General features: G+C 38.1%; 2 protein-coding genes across 2 annotated transcripts; both read right to left on the reverse strand.

Annotated features, from left to right (window-relative positions):
- Positions 1–6,029: 6,029 nt before the first annotated feature.
- On the reverse strand, positions 6,030–8,177 carry LOC149553306 (uncharacterized). Its single transcript, XM_089788771.1, has one exon. It carries the CDS (start codon positions 7,000–7,002, stop codon positions 6,157–6,159), a length of 846 nt encoding a protein of 281 aa, XP_089644897.1. The 5' UTR covers positions 7,003–8,177; the 3' UTR covers positions 6,030–6,156.
- Positions 8,178–12,960: 4,783 nt separating this feature from the next.
- Positions 12,961–14,796, reverse strand: LOC149553307 (uncharacterized). Its single transcript, XM_089790314.1, has 4 exons — positions 14,500–14,796; positions 14,125–14,388; positions 13,743–13,875; positions 12,961–13,655 (listed from the first exon to the last, which is right to left on the reverse strand). Exons 1-4 carry the CDS (start codon positions 14,794–14,796, stop codon positions 12,961–12,963), a joined length of 1,389 nt encoding a protein of 462 aa, XP_089646440.1.
- Between the last annotated feature and the right edge of the window lie 5,916 nt (positions 14,797–20,712).

Below are 20,712 nucleotides of genomic sequence, written 5' to 3' on the forward strand. Positions count from 1 at the left end.
TCTAGATGAGGGCAGGTATTGAGGCTGACCTTGCAGCTCTGAATAATAAAGTATTGAATGTGTGGATCGATGATGTTGATTTTAAAACAGAGCAATATTTGATGGGAAAGTACTAGGAAGTGTTAAAAGGGGAGGAAATATTTTTCAAACAAAAGTCTAGGGAGAATTGGCTGAAATTTGGGGATAGAAATACCAAGTATTTCCATAGCTCGATGAAAGTCAGACATTGTGTTAAGCGTATCCTTTCCATAGAAGATAAACAAGGAGTTTTATTGGAGGATATGGACAACATCAATAAGGAAGTTGTTGACTTCTTTGAAGAACTTTGGAAGGAGGAACATGCAGAAAGCAGTAGGGCCCAAGAGAAGATTTTGGGTGTTATCCCATGCATAATTTCAGACGTAGATAACAATATGCTTGTGGAACCAATTAAGATGAATGAATTAAAAGTTTTTGTATTTGGGCTTGGTGGTGACAAGGCTCCTAGACTTGATGGATTCTATGCCTTCTTCTATCAAAATTTTTGGGAGCTTCTAAAGGTGGAATTGCTAGAGGTGGTGGAAGAGTCAAGGAGGGATGGATTCATTTGAAAGATTTCAACAACACGTTGATCGCCCTCATCCCAAAGAAAGATCACCCAACAAGGTATGAGGAATTTTGACCCATTTCACTCTGTAACACAGTATATAAAATCATTACAAAATTTTTTGCAAATAGGTTAAAGTTTTTGTTAGATTCTATCATATCCCTGGAGTAAAGTGGCTTCGCATTGAATAAAAGCATAGTGGATGGCATCATTGTGGCCCACAAGGCAATTCATTCTACAAGCAAAAGTAAGGAGAGGAAAATGATGCTCAAATTGGACATCAGGAAAGCTTATGACAGAGTGGACAAGGATTTTCTGGCTAAAGTTTTGAGGAGGTTTGGTTTTGATGAAGGTTGGTTAAAGTGAATCAAGAGCATGATCTCAAATTTCAAAGCTTCAATTCTAGTGAATGGTAGCCCCTAGGGGTTTTTTGCACCAGTAGAAGAATACATCAAGGACATCCACTATCACCTTTCTTCTTTATCATTTTGGTGGAAGTCCTAAGCAGATCAATATCAAGAAAGAGGGCCCTAGGGTCATGGAAAGGCATTCTGATAACACAGGGGATTGAGACAACTACCTAATCCCAGTTTGCAGATGATACTTATTTCTTTAGGGATGTCTCAATAGTAGAGGCACATATTATGCAATAAGTTCTAACTGAGTACAGTTTGGCATTAGGACAATCCATTAATTAGGAAAAGTCAAAAATATATTTTTTCAATACAAAAGAGGGGTCCCAGAGGATAATCATAGAGTCTTTTGGAGTAAGGATAGGCAAACTTCTAGGGAGATTTTTGGGCACACCACTCTTTGGTGGGGCAAGTAAAGGGCACATCTAGGACAATTTGATTGAAGATTGCAAGAAAAGAATGGATTGCTAGAAGGGACAATGGCCCACTTTGGCAAGAAGGATAACTATGCCAAGGGAAGTTATTCTGGCTATGTGAGTTTACTCAATGGCTTGTTTCAAGATCCCAAAGAAAATCATTCACACCATTGCGCAAAATATGAGAAAATTCCTATGCAATGGGTCGAAGGAAGGAAAGAAGATTTCACTCATGGACTGGTCAAAAGTTTGCAAACCAAGAGGAGGAGGAGGAGCAGGGATAAGGGACTGGTCCTTCCTCAATATTCCTCTTGGAGCAAAATTAGTACAACAGATCTTTAGTACAGGCAACCAAAGATGGGTCAAGATTCTTTAAGCCAAATATCTAGATAGTATGGAGGATGATCGTATTCTAACATTGGTAGATCCACCCAGGGCTCTATAATTTGAAAATTTCTAATAAATTGTAGATATTTAATTACATAACATTTGACCTAAAAAGTAGGGAATGGGGAGCAAACAGATTTCTGAAGAGACTCATGGGATGGAGCCATTCAATTAGATAAGTTGGGAGTCTCATATCATCTGATTAATACTACTAGGAAACATTGGGGATCCAAAGTCAAAGATTTCATTGAGATCCTGATTAATGACAAAGAAACACAAGGTCAGCGGAAGGAACTGTCAAAGTTAAATCTGAATTTTCTAGATAAGTCAAGATTGCAATAGATCTTCAATGAAAGATTGCTAGTATCTTCAAGAAAATAGGGATCAACTGATTTGGAGTGGCTCCAAGAGTGGGAAATACACAATCAAAATTGGATATCAACTCCTAGATGGTGTTCATATTTAAATACCATAGGAAAAGAATTTGTGTTAGGGCATTGCATGCCTACCTAAGGTAGGATCATTCACATGGCTGGCAGGCAATGGGAAAATTCTTATTGGAGAGAGATTGCAAAAAATGGGCTTCCAAAGCCCTTTTAGATGTCCCCTATGTAAAATAGCAAAAGAAAATGTAGACCATCTTCTACTTCACTGTAGTTTTGCACAAAAGGCATGGGATCTGATTAGATCTAAACTTGGGTGGGCAAGTCCACTGATTGCCACTTTAAAAGGTTGGCTGGAAGCTTGGCTAGCAAAGAAGAACAAATAGGTGTTTGTGTCAGTATGGAGGATTATTCTGGCTACTACCCTGTGAGAGCTTTGGAAAGAGAGGAATAGAAGGATCTTCCAAGACAAGGAAGAAGAATGGCCAAGTTTTGGTCAAAGACTGGAGACGGTGATAGCAGAATTAATATCCTCGACATCATCAGTGTATAGTCATCAACACTCAATTTACACTAGGCATGATGCACATCTTCAATCTGGTTTCCCATCTATCAAGTTCCAACCCATTCATGGGCTTGTTAGGGCTAATCCAACTATTAATAGGGAAATGATGTTTTGGACACCTCCAGAGGATGGATGGACCAAGAATAATTTTGATGGGGGCGACTACGGGAAACTCGGTGTATCAGGGTGCAATTGTGTAGCAAGAAACCATAAGGGCAATATTCTCACTTTTGTGGTCAAACACTTGCAAGATGGCACAAATAACATTGCAAAATGTTATGCAGCTAGAGGTGCTCTAGTCTTAGGAGGAAAAATAGGCCTTAAAAGAGTCCATTTAAAAGGGGATTCAGAGATCATCATAAATGACATAAAGAGGGGAAGATGGAGGCATGCCACCTTGATAAATATATCCAGCAGATCAAAGACTTGCTTTTGGAATTTGACGACTTTAAGGTTTCTTATTCATTCCAGGAAGTGAACAGGGTGGCAGACATGTTAGCCAACTTGGGTGTGAATGCTGCAATGGGTTCCCAAAATGAAAATTTTGAGGACTTGCGACACCTTATCCTAGATTAAAGAGAGTATTATTGTTTGGCCATTAGACACATTAAATCACAATTGAAACTTTTCATCTTGAGTGAATTTTAGGGGAAGACATCATGATTTCTACTTCTGATGACATTAAATCATAGATCATGACATGCGGAGATACCCAATCCTCCGCAAGTTCTAGCTTGAGTATCTTCTTTCCTTGGTACTTTGGTTCCAGAGAGTTCCAAGGGAGTTAAATTTAGACAACAGGAAGGCCATACTCATTTCTTCCTACCATGACAAATATGGAGGCAATTTTTTCTCTGGGCTCAAATTCTCAAATGTAGACTTACGAAGGCCAAATTACCGCACGGCATCTCAAACACATTTTTTTTTTTTGACGACCTGACTTTCCTAGAGGGTGTGCAACTGATGCTTGGGCAAAATACCTGAATGCATTCTGGAAGAGGAGATCAAACCTAGATGTGGCATCATTGTTTGTTGTGTTTGCGTTGATGGTGGGGGAATCGAAAAAGGAGGTCCATCTTGTTGTTGCAACATGTGTGGATAGGCAGTGGCTCTTGGGGATGGAAGACATAATTGAGAGAGTTGTCTTGGGCATAGGTATTGAGATAGGTCTCAAGTCTTGGAGGCTAATTGGTGGAGGGGATTCTTCGGTCCAACCATTGGTTGTGTGGTCTTCCTCAAATCCACAAGGTGCCCATATCCCCAAACCAGAGCAAGGTTGGAAAAAGGTAGTAGAGTTCTTGACTGAGAAAATCTGGGCATTGGTGGAGAACAAATGAGGCTTCATGAAGGCCATGCCGAGGAAGAGCATGCTCGCTCTAGGGCAACAATTACACCACCAAATAGTGAAGAAGAACCAGCTGGAGGGGGGTGTGTCCACTTCAAAGGGAGTTTGGGTAGATGCCCCGTTACTCAAACAAGTAGGGGATGGGAAGTGGTAGGTGTCGTCGGGGGAGGCAGGGGTTCTTGGTGATGGAAGATTGATCAATACCAACCTTTATTCGCAAGGAAGTTGTGCACTGGTTCAAGGATTAGCAAAACTAGATGGTGGTGACTACGGCGAATGCAAGCAAATTTCCTATTTTGTTTGTTTTTCTTGTTTGTATATGGGTTGGGTGGTCTAGACTTTTGCAGAGTGTTCATACTTTGAAATTTTGTGTAATGGCATAGGTATGGCCAAGAAATGGGTAGTTATGGCGGTATGGTAATGTAACTCTCTTTTATTATCAATACAATACCAATAATGTTACCAATTAAAAAAAAAACTTGTTTCATGATTTCCCCTTAAGATGTAAAATGAGCATGTTTATATTTTATACGATTTTATTTAATTATGATCTTATTTCCCCTTAAGATGTAAAATGAGCTTGTTTATATTTTATACGATTTAATTAAATTATGATGTTTTCTTTTATATTGAATAAAATCTAATTATGATATTTGGAAACACTTCTTAAATCTAGAATTAGGTGCAATGCATAAACTAGAGTAAAGCTTGTTTCATATGTTATGTTGACATTCAATATTATGAAATAAAAAAGTTGAAATAAAAATTATGTTATGTTAAGGTCATAAAAATAAAAAGAATTCTATATATAATAAACTTACACATGAAAAAATTATAATTATTTATTAAAAACCAAAAATAACTGTAAGAAAGAAAGACGAAAGAACTAAATATCTAAATATCTTTATCTAAATATCTTTTAGCTCCACTAATGTATTTAATATAAGGGAAATCCTAGTGACATGCTTGTAGAGGGGACCGCATAGGATCCTATAATTATATACTTTATGAATTACAGACTAGATATGCTCTCCCTATTTTATAAAAATGTGATATCAACTCTCCCTATTTTATAAAAATGTGATATCAACTCTTCATTGTGATAATATTTTATATGATATAACAGCCTACAACTTTAGCCAAATCTTGCAACTTGATTTTTTTCCTCATTTATCATTTAAAGATTCTTATATAACGAAACCGACTACGAATGAAAACAAAATAACATGGACCCTCATAATAATTTTGTTTATTTGTTGCTGCTGGTAATTGCCTTAGTCCAAATGTACCTCTATTTAACTTGGTCCTTATCATATACGATGTTCATTTAATAATTGACTGGAGTAACTAGGTTGGAGATGTTTTATTTACAAATATTATATAATAAAAATTAGTTACATATTCATATAGTCACTTTTCATAATGTTAAAATAAATATAATTGAAATATAAATGGTGATTGTAATAAGTACTTACCTTTATAATCTTTAAATCTTGATTAATTGAAAAACATTCAATAAGGTATATGTATATGTAAATTTGATAACATTTAAAGAATGATAATATACACAAGAACAAAATAAAAACATGTTCAAAATATTGATGAAAGAAAAAAGAGTCACATATAAAATTTAGAAATATTACTAAGTTTATAACATGAAAACTATATTTCTTTAAAAATATATTCAAAATAAAATATTATGAAAATGAGGATTATATAATTGTATGATCTTTGTTGTGCCAGGCTGCCAGCCTTTGTGACTACTCTTTTTTATCAGTAAAATTACGCTTAATCAGATTTTGTAAGTTCAGATAAAGAAAAGCTCTGAAAAGCGAAATCTTTGTTCTCATAAGAGTCTCAAATTTAATTTTAATTTTTGACATCCAAAGAACCAAAAATCACCTTCAAAATTGTCGAAAGAAAATGATCGGATATTAAGCACAAAAACAAAAAGCTTCAAATTTATAACAGAAACAGGCGTCTTTAACCTGGAAGCAGAAAGGACAGAAGATAATCTTCCTACAATTTATGTAAATTCGTATCCAATTTAAACCCTACGATTTATTTAGAATGCAGTTTGGAACTGAAAGGCCGTCCATGGAGTACAAGGCAGTTGAGAAAATCATTCGAACTAACATTCTGTTGGATCTTCGGAATCCATGGAGTCGAATTTTGATCCAACAGATTTACAATCCCCGTAGCAGAAACGGCAGAAACTCCATCAGGATTCACAAATCCGACAGAATCTGAGCCCTCCATTTCCGAATTCTTGGCTTCAATGGATTCATCGAAACTGTCGAGTCTCATCTTTTGATCCTGCAAATCCATGGACTTGGAGAGGTGAAAGGCAGTGAAATGTTTGCTCTTTCTGCGGCCAGCACCGACAGGGATGTTGCGCATGCTTCCTCCGGCAGTCCAGTAGCGCCTGCAATTCTTGCAAAAATGCCGCGGCTGATTCACGTTATAATTGTTGAAGTAGCAAAATTTGGTCTCCAGGCTGTGGCAACGCGGACAGGCCACTGGCTTTTCGGGCTTCGGCGGGGGTTTTGGCTCAGACGCCTCGATGCTGCAAGAAATTTCGCTCTTTTCTTCACAATTTTCCGCCTTCTTGAAAGATTTTGCTCCTCTCTCGCTTAAATTGCAGTCTCTCTCGCCTTTTTGAATACTTTCAGAAGATTTCGCTCCTTTCTCTCTTAAATTGCAAAAATTATCGGCCTTTTGATAAATATTTTCCGTCGTCTTCAAAGATTTTGAAGAATTCGCAGCCATTTCAGCCTGCGCAGGGCGCTTGCGAGCGTTGTGTTCCTCCTGCGAGGATTCATCACGCACGCAAACAGAAATCGTTGCTCCAAACAACTTTATGGCGAAATTGCCCGTTCCCTCAACATTTGCAGAGCTTTTACACATTTTTTTAGATGCAGAGCATGCAAAACCTAACCTAGACCAAAGATAACAAACAACAACAAAGTTCTGCTTTTGCAAGGCAAAGGAAATCAGAGATATTGACGAATACAGCGAGAATTGATGAAAAGATGCCGGTAAGAAAACGCAACAAAGCACTCTCTCTTCTTTACAATCTTTCACAGCATAACAAACTAAATTTCAACAAAGTCAAGGTCTTTGCAGGACAATTTGAGGGGCGATGACGCTAAATTCAAACAAATAAAGCTTGGCGTGCAATTTCAACAAAGATGCTGAGGGAATTCAACCAACGGAAACGAGGCGATCACCTAAAAACCGGTATGCCAAATAAAATCGCTTTGCTTTCAAACTTTTTCCTCGTAATGCATACAATCCCTAACCTAGAACAAGATCACAGCTATGGCAAATCATTTGAATGGCAAATTTAAGTAAAATATTGACGAATTCAGAGTAAAAACGGAAAGAACAGCAATCTACAGCGAATTCTTTTGCCTTTTCCTTCCAATTTTCACAGCACACAAACTCTATCGCAAGACAAGCCTTCTGCAGGCAAATTTGAGCACTGAGAATTCAAGATATCGACGAATTTGACCAAATAAGGCAGAAAAACTGGTGAGGAAGTGCAATAAAGTGCTTTATTGACAGGGAAAAAGAAAGCAAGACACGGTAAAAGTCGATGAAAACGAAAGCTAGCTCATTTTCCGCGAAACGACAGAGAATTTTCAGGTCCATTGACATAAATAAAAAACAAACCTTTTTTTTCCAATTTCAAGCGCGTTTTTTCCTGCGTAGATGCGATAAAATTTAACGCGATTTTTTTTCGCACTTTCGTGACTGTTAATTCCAAGAAAAGCAAACGGGAAAGCGACTGGGCAGACGCACCTGCCGTCACGAAAAAGGCGCTCGAAAAGGCTGAGAAAGAAGTAAAAGCAAAAGCGAAAAAGCATAAAGCAAATCAAATTATTATTACGCCCTTCCATGATTTTGCAAACAACCTCCTTAATTATTCAAACGAAAAGCTTTCAAATCCTCTGCGCGACCAGTTTCTGTCATGTTTTTGATCGTTTGTGTGTTTACATCGCATTTATTTTGGAAAAACCTTTTCCGGATTTATTTGAGCTTTTCTTTCATGATCGAATTCAACGCTGAAATGGCGGTGAAACGCGTGGGATTTGGGAACGTTTTGAATCTTTAGCCATTTTCAGACGGAATGCGTTATTTTCGTCAAATTTTCTTGCCTGAATTTTCTCTGCTTCATTCTTTCCCCGTTAACTGTTAGGGTTATTAGGGCCGGAATCTTCTCAGCTTAATTTTTGCCGTTAACTGTTAGGGTTAAAGGTGCCAGAATCTTCTCAGCTTCATTTTTCCGTTAACTGTTAAGGTTAAAAGTAACAGAATTTTCTCTGGTTTATTTTTTTTAACTGCTAAAATAATGGTGCCAGAATCTTCTCTAAGTTATTATTTTCCCGTTAACTGTTAATCGTTAACTATTAGCGTTAAAGGAGCTTGAATTCTCTCAGATACATTTTTTCCCTGTTAACTATTAGCAGTAATGGTGCCACAATTTTTTCTGATCAATTTTTTTCCATTAAATAACTGAATTTTCGCAGGTTCATTTTTACCGTTAACTGTTAAGATATAATGGTGCTTCAATTTTTCTCTGTTCATATTTTATCCGTTAACTGTTAAGATTAATGGTGACTGATTTTTTGTCAGATCCTTTTACGGTAAGAATCTTGTCTCTTTGGATTTTTCAAATTTGCTTTGATTTAAACGGTGAAGGTAATATTCTATTGATTTTTTGGAGGGACTTGAAACGGAAAAAGTTGATTGTCTTTGGTCTAATCTTGTTTTGCATTAATGGAAAGCAAAGCATAAGCATACGTGTATGTTCGCCTTTTTACTTTCCGAATTTCTAATGTGCACCGGGATTCTTGTCGTAACTTTAATAGGTTCCGTTTATTGCAACAGTAATTATTCCAGATTATTTGCTTTTTATTACAACTAGAGTTCATGATCGTGGTCTAATTGAACGGTGGCAACTTTGTATTCCTTAGGCCGGAAGGTTTGTTGAATTGGACAAAAGTAATAATAAATTTTCTTGTTCATTTTAACTGAGGTGAGTTCGAATCTATAAATTTGGTGAAACAGTGAAGTTTAGAAAAGAAAAGTAGTACACACCTTTTTAATAGATGCTGTTGGGTCCATAAGGTAAGATTTGGATTACTTTTAAGAAAGACTAAGTTTTGTTCACAATTGGGAATTTTAGTTCGAATCTATAAATTTGGTGTAGTGAAGTTTAGAAAAGAAAAGTATGGTACCTTTTTAATAGATGCTTTGGGTCAATAAGGTAAGATTTGGGTTACTTTTAAGGAAGATTAAGCTTTGTTCAAAACCGGGAATTTTAGTTAATTCATGTGAAAGATTAGAACCTTCTTTTAAATAATTTAGTAGTTATATATATATATATATATATAATTTGTTATTATAATTAATATTATATACGATATTTTATTGGTGAAATGGCTAAAATATGATAGTCAACACTCAAATAAAAGTGAAGTCAAGTAAATATTTCATTTGAATAAATTAAAATGGTTGATAGAAGAAATTAATAAACAAAATAAGTAAAGTATAATTTAAAATTATAGTAAGTTTTCCTTTTCTTTTATTACATAGATTATGGGATATCAAATATTTTCAACATTAATAAAAGTAGATTTTATATCATTCTACAATTTAATTGCATGAGTTATCTTTGCCATGTCATTGGAACAAGTGCCACTTTGTGGCTAGTACTTGTTAATGAATAGTTTGGAATTATATTGTATATAAAAAATATAATTGTTGTTAAAATGGTAAGATTGTAATTCTCTTTTTAATAATTAATTACATTGTAGATATCAAATGAAGTAATATAAGCACTTTTTAGATAAACAATAATTGATACAAGTATTGAAATGACATATTTAAATAAGAGTAGATATAATCTAAGTAAAATTAAATAGCACACTAACAATTAGGCATTTTAATTTAAGAAATTAATAATAACACTAGTGGTGTTGTTATAATCAAGGGAGAGCAAGTGAGACTATCTTTTAAAACAAAATTGATTAACATGTTAGCCTAAATAATATTAAGTATAAATGTGCTAGATAAGTTTCAAAAATAATAGAAATTGCAATATGTAGTTCATCTAATAAGAAAACATTATAGAAACAATTAAATAAAAATTGAAATATTTTATTTCTAATTTCAGCATAAATTGAAAAGTAAACAATGTCTATAGGATGGCAATATTTATCTTCGACAATTTTTTTTCAAAAAAAAAACCTCAAAACATTTTAAACTATTTTTTTTTTTGAAAAAAGAGGGGTAAAAAATTTATCGAAAATTAGAGCAACTGAATACAAAACATCAAAGGGCCAAAGCCCCAAGAAACACTAGGAACCACAGAGCCACTATTACTAAAAAAATCACTCCCCAAAACCACTTTTATCATCTACTAGAATCCTCTCCAAGTCCTGACAAAGCTCATAGGGTAGTTGCTCCCACTCATCAATCTTTCGACCATCTATAGCTTCTGACACCCATTTTGCTAGACAATTGGCCGCCCTATTCCATTCCCTTGGAATATGGGCAAAAGACACTAAGTCCATTAAAGAGCTAACTTGCAGAATCCATTGCATCATCATAGACAGTTGCCAGCTAACATCAAAAGTCTTTCTCTCAAGAAGCATATTGACTAGGACCTGAGAGTCAACCTCACAAATCGCCTTCCGCCATCCTAGAGCATAAGCCCGCTTCAAGGCATATAGAATAACCAAGCCTTCTGTCCTATTAACAGTCTGTATCCCCTTACTGGTCGAGAAAACAAAAATCACAGATCCAGAATAGTCCCTTCCAATCTTGCCAATCCCAACTGAACCTGGAGTACCCCTAGAAGAACCATTCGTATTAATTTTCAAAAAACCATCAGGAGGGGGCATCCAGTTTCCCATCCTTTGGACTTTTTGCTTCACACGTCTCCCTCTCCTGACACAAGCTGAGGCCAAAGATATCCCCTGTATGCCAAACCTACCAACCATCTCAGCATCCCCTTTCTCCAGAGGCAACACAATCTCGCTCTTAGCTTCAATGGTTTCTTGCATCATTCTCATAATTCTAGTCTAGGCCTGTTGAATCCCCAAATTCTCACCCCAAAAGATTCTACAATTCCTTTACAACCAAACTTGCCATAACAAGAAGATAGGACCAACATACCACACATCATGCAAGAAGGGAGCCGATGCGGGGGGCCTTCCCAATCTCATCCAAAAATCTGCTAGAGAGGAAGCATGAATGCATGAACATTTCCAAACATCCCACCAGAAATACCATAATTGTTGGGTGAAGGAACACCGGAAGAATAAATGTTGTACATCTTCCTCCCCACCACTACAGAGAACACACCTCAAAGAGCCAAAAAATCCCTCTTCCGAATATTGTCCCAAGTCAACCACCTATTCCAAAGCAAAGTCCAAGTAAAACAATTGCACTTTGGCCAAGAGGGACTTTTTGCTTCACATGTCTCCCTCTCCTGACACAAGCTGAGGCCAAAGATATCCCCTGTATGCCAAACCTACCAACCATCTCAGCATCCCCTTTCTCCAGAGGCAACACAATCTCGCTCTTAGCTTCAATGGTTTCTTGCATCATTCTCATAATTCTAGTCCAGGCCTGTTGAATCCCCGCAAAGGATTCTACAATTTCTTTCCAACCAAACTTGCCATAACAAGAAGATAGGACCAGCATACCACACATCATGCAGGAAGGGAGCCGATGCGGGGGGCCTTCCCAATCTCATCCAAAAATCTGCTAGAGAGGAAGCATGAATGCATGAACATTTCCAAACATCCCACCAGAAATGCCATAATTGTTGGGTGAAGGAACACTGGAAGAATAAATGTTGTACATCTTCCTCCCCACCACTACAGAGAACACACCTTGAAGGGCCAAAAAAATCCCTCTTCCGAATATTGTCCCAAGTTAACCACCTATTCTAGAGTAGAGTCCAAGTAAAATAATTGCACTTTGGCCAAGAGAGTTTATTCTAGACTTTCTTTCCCCAATGAACCTCCCCCCTACCAATTGCTGAGAGAGAAACTCTTGATAACTAGAAGACATAGTGTAGACACCCTTAGGATTAGGGGACCAGGCCAGCACATCACTACCCATAAGGGCGTTGCAACTACGATGAGAAAGAATTTGATGAATCTCATCACACTCTACCTCCAACCCAAAGGCAGGCCACTCCTCTGGGTTCTTCCATCTTGCTTCCACCAACTGTCCTTGAAGAGTCCATCCAACTTCACAGAACCTCTAGGAAAATATGCATAAATGAGGATATTGGACGACTATGGGAGGGTGGCCATCCCAAAAATCATGCCAAAAGTGTGCCTCTAACCCCCTCTTACAGATCCAAAATAGTCCTCCCTTTATGAGCACAACCCTTTTCTTGAGAGTAGTCTAGATCACTGAGCCTTTCCTTGTCAAGCTATACTGAGGGATATCATTCTATGGGATCCCAAAAAAATACTTATGAGACAAAATTCTAGCCCATACCCGATCCTGTTCCACACACCAATGCCAATAAAGTTTAGCTGCTAGAGCAGTACCAAAAAGTAATGATTGTTGTAATCCAAGACCACCAAACCTTCATGGGCTACAGACAACCTCCCACTTAATAAGACTCCACTTAGTTGAAGATAAATTTCTAGCCCATAAAAACCGTCTTGCTAAGGAATCAAGCTCCCTAACAAAGCTCATCGACGCCACCTAAATCATACACCTATAAAGTGGGAGGGCCTGCACCACAGATTGAAGCAGCCAGACCCAACCAGCAAAGGATAACCAACGGTGGGTCCAGTGATTCACTTTGTCACGAAACTTATCCAAGATAACCTACCACGATTCCCTTGATTTCTTGCCAATTGAGATAGGGATCCCAAGGTATAGCAATGGTAGGCTCCCAATTTGGAACCTAAGAATACGAGCAACTCTCCGCTGAATGGACAGTGGAGTGTTGAAGAAAAAAATGGAAGATTTGCCTTCATTGATTAGTTGTCTTGATGCAGCCAGATAAACATCCAACACCTTATGCATATTAGACGCCTCCCTAATGGTAGTCATACCCATTAAAGTCGTATCATCCACAAAATGGAGGTGTGATTGAACGGGAAGACCCCCTCCCCAATGCCAACCCTGAATGAAGCCCTCTCCAACCTTCCTTTTATTCAACCATCCAACCCCTTCCACCAAAAGAAGAAATAGGTAAGGAGAAAGAGGGTTGCCTTGTCGCAAATCTCGAGAGGCCCCAAAGAGATTAGAATGCTCCCCATTGATCAAGACTGAGAAAGAAGTTGAATCCACACAACTCATAACCCAACAGATCCATTCCTCCTCAAAACCAAAGACACCCAAAACCTTTTGAAGAAAGGACCATCGAACTCTATCATAAGCCTTGGCCATGTCCAGCTTGATAAACATAGCCTTTTCTTTGGAATTAGCCATGGAATGAATAGTCATAGTAGCCACAACCACCTCATCCAGAATCTGGCTACCCTCTACAAAGCCACTTTGTTCTTCAGAGATTAACACTGTAAGCCATTTTTAAAGCCTTTTAGCAATCAACTTAGATATAATTTTATATATTACATTACATAGAGAGATAGGGAAAAATTGACTTATCCAATTAGCCTTCTCTTCCTTGGGAATGAGAGCAAGGAAGGTAGAGTTCAGGGCCCTAAGCATTTGCTTATTCTTTTGAGATTCTTGAACCATTGCCAATAGATCTAGTTTGATAATATCCCAAAATTCCTGAAAGAATTCAATTGGGAAACCATCAGGACTAGGAGCCTTTCCTTTTTTCATCTGGAAAATAATCTTCTCTAACTCCCCCAAAGATATGGCACTCATAAGATGCTCTTTCATTTCCAAAGTGACTAAGGATAGGATATAGGAGAGGACCCGAGCCTCTACAAATGAGTCCCCCTACGACTTCTCCCTAAATAAAGAAGAAAAATATTGAACAACTACATTTGAAATATCATGAGTAGAAGAAATAACCTCCCTTCTATCAGTAACCAAAGAAGATATAGAATTACCATGTTGCTTGGCTTTCACCAAATTGAAGAAGAAAGCAGTATTCTTGTCCCCCTCCTGAAGCCACTCAATCCGAGCTTTTTGTTTCCAAAAGATTTCCTCTCTCAGCTCCCATTCCTCCAGATTTTTAAGAGCCCTCGGTTCCTCTTGCAACAAATACTTCGACATCCCATCCTCCCTAATCACCCTGGTAATATTATTCAACTCCACTTGAGCCTCACATTTTGCCTGGTAAATGTTCCCAAAGCACTTTCAGTTCCAGCATTTGAGCTGATACTTAGTATATTGTTGGAGCTTAGCAAAGATATACATTGTTGTTCCAAAAGCTGGCTTGCCAACCCTCCACCATTCGGCAACACAACCATAAAGATCTGGGTCCTTGAGCCACATGAGCTGAAACTTGAAAGGTGGCTTCTGAGGAAAATGGGTTGAAAAAATGACAAGCTTAATGGGCCAGTGATCCAAACCTCTCCAATCTAATATCTTAGAGCTGGAAGACCATAATCCTCCCACCCAAAAGCAGGAAACCATAAAGTGGTCTAATCGCTCAGCAATGCACCTATCATCCACCCTTCTATTGTTCCAAGTGAATTGACCATTGCTAGGCTTGATATCCACAGGATTGAGAGCCGACATATTATCTCAGAGTAAGATAGAAGAGGGCTCCAATCTTGCATTACCTCCCTATTTTTCAGTTAAATCAAGAATAGCATTAAAGTCTCCAACAATAATCCATGGAAAGTAAGAAAATAGGCTAGGTACCAAATGAATATTATTCTAGACAAGAAGCTTACCTTGCAATTCAATAGGAGCATAGACATTGGAGAGAAGGATAGTTTCTCTTGACTCAATGCAAAGAGACACCATGGATAAGGAGGATTTAAAGGAAATCCATGACATAGGTTGGATCTTTCATGGGTTCCAGAAAGATGCCAACCCCCCCTGCCCCTCCCCTCGAAGACCCCTGAGATCCAATGCATTGACATTGACCATCTCTCCACAGTTTAGGTGCCATACTCATCATAAATTCCATTGAAACCTTAGTCTCCTGGAGAAAGAGAACATCTGGAGAATAATTTCTAATTAATTCCCAAACAACTTTTTATCTAGGGCCACTATTCAAGCCCTTAACATTCCAAGAAATAATGATCATTTCAGAGGAGTTGAAAAGTGGGAATCCAAGGTCTTGATAGAACTTGACTCCACCAAAGTCTCCCCTATCATCTTAATCTTCTCCAAGTCCTTCTTACACCCCATTTTAATATTTTTCTCTGGAACCCCCTTCTTACCGTCCTTTTGGAGAATGCCCAAATGAGGAGCAAATTTACCTCTCTTATCTGTATCTAAAGCCACAGTCCTTGCAGGAAGAGTAGCACCTTCCCCTCCCTGACCCAAATCAACATTTGGCTCTAAAGTCATCTGAGTCCTTGCCTGCCCATCCATGGCCATATGCATGGTAGATTACACGTGAACATCAGAAGAAGGAATGGATGAAGAAATCTCCAGTCTAGGGTTTGTCACCAATTATTTTGCATTAATTAATCCAAGATTAACTTCTTGTTGACCCAATTCGTCCAAAACCTCAAACCTGTTAAAAGTATCCTCTTCTTGTCTCTCCATTAAAGTCCTCTTTTGACCTCTATTTCAGTTTTGAGCCTTAACCTGAATGAACCCCTCAACATCCATGCTCTCACCAGCAGTAGGCTTCTTCCCCTCTTCAATACTAGAAGTGTTACGAGGAGGAGGCAAAGGTTGCTACTCCATTGACTTGGCCTTCGGGCATCTTCGCACTAGGTGGCCATATTCATTACAAAGATGACATCGAAAAGGAAGGGTCTCATAGTCTCCCTATTCCACCTAGGAATATGAGCCAGCACACATTTCTACCATGTCTGGCAATGGCCTACTCAAATCAAGTTCCACACAAATTTGGGCAAAATTCATTACTTTCTTACCCAAAGTTTGTGTAGAAGGCCCCACCAGCTTTCCCAGCATTGATGCAAGCATATGAAGGACATCCTCTCTACAACATTCTATTGGAAATCTAGGTAATTGAACCCACACCGAAACCCGATTAGGAAGCTCCTCAGAAGGATTCAATCCTACATGCCATGGTTTGACAAAAAGCCCAGCCTGGTTATAAAAATAAGGCCCACCCTCAAAAACCCTATTAGAATCCGCTAGGCAATTAAATGTAACCATGAAAAAAAAATTTGCAAGCAGCGTGATCTCCATTTCACCCTCAGGTTCCCAAACTCTCCGAGCCCAATTCTCCAAAAACTGAAGAGAAACTCTCAATCCCAAAAACTTGCAGTATAGCGAATGTTTAGAGTAATATTGGATATCTTCCTCAATCATTTCAAAAGGAATAACTAGCTTGGGTCTCTCTTTGCAATGCTCAAGGCACCCATTAATCTTGGTGATCTGTGGTCCCCCAGGTGAAACCAAATTCGTAGCATCTGTATTTTGAGAAAAAAGGGCATTCTCAAAAACCCTTGCCTCCTGATCCAACATATTCCAATCCACCATATCATACAAATCTGCTACAAGAAACACCCTAGAGGGCTCACCCTTAGCCATTTTCGCACTCAGCCTTGGTTAATCCCCCATAGTGGGATCAGACTAGCCTCACCCACTTATTCACACAACGACCAAATCCCACTCGGCGTACACTCTGAACCAACAAACCAGAGCCTATAGAAATCAACTGCTCCCCCCCCACACTAAACTAGAAGCTCCACCCCCCCTGTGCACACCCAAGAATGTTGATGAAGAGCTAGGGCATGACTAACCTAGCTCAACAACCAACTGCAGATGCACAACCTCCCATATCGCTCTAGTGTATACCAAAACATTTTAAACTAATTGATAACATTTAAACTTCAAGATTTTTTCTCAACAATTTGTCAATAGCTGGAAGGACATACAGATTACTATCAATGGCATCACCTTTTAGGTGAATGAAGAGACCATAGTGATGGCAACAGGCCTAGACATAACTAGTAGGAAATGGCAAAAGATTACAAAGCTAGCCTGTCTAGTTTTTTCAAAGGCAATGAGGCCCCAGACTGGTATCAGGGTGATTTTAGGAGAGATAAACTTTTGGAGCATTGGGATGATGTGTGCCTGGTCATAATGAAGTATCTCACATTGCAAGACAAACACAATGTGTATTATTTTTACCATTTCCCTTTGCTTAACCACTTGTGTAATAGGGATGTTAGGATAAACCATAGACAGAAATAAAAACTACATGCAAATATAACCAATAACAGAAAAATAATAGATCACACAGAAATGAACACAAGGCACCAAGATTTAACGTGGTTCACCCAATCCCTAGGCTACATCCACCAAACAACAAGTTCGATCTTATTACAATCCAGTGATTACAACCTGATTACAATCCGTAATCCCTTACAACTCAATACCACCGCAAGAAGCAATTTCGCATCACAAAATAACAAAAAATACCCAACCCTAAACCCTTTTATACAAATATTAAACTGCTTTAGGGTTATAACATGTCGGCCATATGTCAGCGATAATATGTTGGCTACCATGTCGGCCACGACCCAATTTTTTTTTTTTCGGGGCAATGCCCTAAACCCCACTATTTATGAAGTATGTACAGTACTTTCCTAATCAGTCACCATAATCTAACAAGGGAGTCCATTTGCATTCCTTTTTTTTCTAATGCATGCCCTCAAAGAGACTGTGATGGATGTTAGGAAGAAAAAAAAGAAAGGGCCTAATTTCACTATTTTATACCAAGGGCTCATGTTTTGTCTTTTCTAGTTCCACTTGGTCCTTTGTCCTCCCCATGTGGTAGCTATTGATAATCTCCTTCCCTCTTGGGCCCTCCTTCATTTGGAGTTTGTGGGGGTAGCTATGCTCCTACTTCTCAACCCTCACCAAGCCAAACCATGATTAAGGGTAGGAAAAATAAAAGCCTTGGAAGGGGAAACAATTCTCTACTTGATTAGGTAAGAAAGTAAGAAGACTCCACCTTTGTATCATAGTTTGGATCACTAGATAAGGTAGAGGGCACAAGATATGACCCAAAAATAGAGACATTGGCCACTTGGGTGATCTTCAAAGGAAATAAGAAAAAACTTATTGATATTTCAAAAGGTGAAGAATAGATGGTCCTAATCTAAACTGTGCAAAACATAGACCTAGAACTTACTACTACAAGACTCACTAATAAGTTTGTGCTTAACCAAGCATAGATCAAGCATATGAAAGAAATAATAAAATAATTACAAAAAAGAGAAGTAGAAATGAATTTCATTATCAATAAGGTGCATGCGAAGAATAAAAGATTGGAAAGGGATTTGAGTGAAAAGAGTTCCAATGAGACTTCCAGTGTTATGGTTATTCGAAAGTTGATGTAGAAGCATCTTGGGTGTAAGAGCAATCTTGCATCACCCAAAAATATTTTATTTTCAACCTTTTCTATTTTAATACGGACTAGTAGACAGGGTGGTTACTATTTATGGGAACTTGCTATTATTAGTAAGTCTCTCATACAAGCTTAGAATATTCTCATTTTCTACACGAAGGTTCATTTTAGAGTTATAAGGCTACCATAAAAATCTCATTGCTCCAACTTAAGTATCAAAGAAGTTACTGCAGATTTTCAGTGGAAAAAAAATCTTCAAGCTCATTATTGGAGGCCTTAGAGTGTCCAAATGAGGTCCAAAAACTCAATTGAAGGGCATTTGCACCATTTTGAACCCATAGATCAAGAGCTGGCATTTTCTGTAAAGTAGTTATAATAGCCAATGGGAGCAATCATTTGAGAGTTATGGCCTTTGGAAGTTGGGCTACCAAAATTTCTAAAATAATTTGTCAAAAATGTATTTAGCCGACTCTATATGTACTTTTAGGGTCTGTCAGCCCTAGGTATTAAGTTTGAGCATCTAGAACTTTTTCAAGCAACATAAAATTGTCTATTTAAGAAAGGCTCAAACATTGTATAGGAGAGCTCTGGGTGGTAGTTTATGACTTAGTCTTGTAGATTATTGTAATGAAGGCACCTATGTGGGTTAGCATATTGTACATGTGAATTCTATAATTTTGCATTTGTGGCACAAATAAGAAGTCCATATTTTGTTCTCGCATTTGTTGTTGTTTCTTTGTTTTTGCTATGAGTTTATGGTATTAAGGGGAGCACCCTTCATCAAGTGGGTATCAGAGCTAGAGTTCTTGAGTGTGTGGATAGATCATCAATTGTGAGATAGTTTACACTCGGACCATGGTTTGGGCTAAGCATGCAGACAGATCACCGATTGTGAGGCATTTTGCATTAGGATTTTAGCAGAAGCATGAAAATGACTTCACAAATAGAGCATGCCGAAAGAGCTTTTGGTGTTACACCTAATGGTTTTAGAGCCCTCCAAAGAAAAATTCAAGCATTGGAAGAACAAATGCATAAAGGAATAAGTCTTCCTATAAGAGATGAAAGCGAGGATGAGGACGAAGTAGAAGAAAATGCCAAAGTAGAGGCAGTTCTAAATAGAAGAAGAAATGCTTTTTAGGGCCATCTCCAAGATTGGAAAAAGACCTAAGTTTGAAGTTCCCACATTTTTAGGAAATCTTAACCCAGAGGAGCTGATCAATTGGATCAATGAACCAGAGGAGTACTTTGAGTATGAAGATATTGAAGATCTTGATAAGGTCAAGTTTGTAAAGGCAAAATTGAAGAGACATACAAAGATCTGGTGGTAGGAGGTTCAATTGGAGTGAAATAGAAAGGGAAAGGACAAAATCACCAGATGGGATCAGATGATAGCTAAACTGAAGTGGCAATTCATTCCCATGGATTATGAGCTTGATTTGTTGAAGATAATGCAAGGGTTGAAGAAAGCAGGAAAATTTGTTCAAGAGTATATTGAAGAGTTCTATCGAGTTCTCATTAGAACCGGCTATGCAGAAGCTAATAAGGAGAAAGTGGCCCATTATCTTAATGGGTTAAGGCCAAGTATTCAGGATGAGATGAGTCTGGTTTGAATGAAAAATATTGAGGAGGCATACCAATTTTCCCTAAGAGTTGAGGAAAAATAGAACAAGAAGTTTGACAACAAGAATAGCTAAAGAGGTTGCAGTGGAAGATCTGGCAGATGATCTTATGGAGGCCATAATGATGACTAGATTAATAAGGATGAGGCTAGAAGTAGTAGTCAAAACTAGAGAGGAAACAATTCAAATCATTTCCATGATTAGAATAATAGAGATCAAAGAGGAAGAGGCAGAGGACAAGGATCTAGAAGAGGAGGCTTCCATGGAAAATGTTTTCACTACAGAGCAGAAGCAAACAAAGCATTTGAATGTTCCAAGTGCCAAGGAAGGATAGATCGAAGAATAGAAGGCCAGGCCAGAGTTGAACATGTTGATGAAGATGTCAGATCCTCACATTTTGAAGATGCTAAAAGAGGAGAAGTCCTACTTAATAGAAGAGTCTTGTTGAGTGGTGAGAATGAACCTGATCAAAGAAGGAGCTTGCTTCCTACAAGGTTCAAATGTGAAGATAAGTGTTGTGATGTGATC

Source organism: Cupressus sempervirens, chromosome 6 (genome assembly GCF_028749045.1).
Source record: "Cupressus sempervirens isolate cs-2001-9-10 chromosome 6, ASM2874904v1, whole genome shotgun sequence".
NCBI lineage: Eukaryota > Viridiplantae > Streptophyta > Pinopsida > Cupressales > Cupressaceae > Cupressus > Cupressus sempervirens.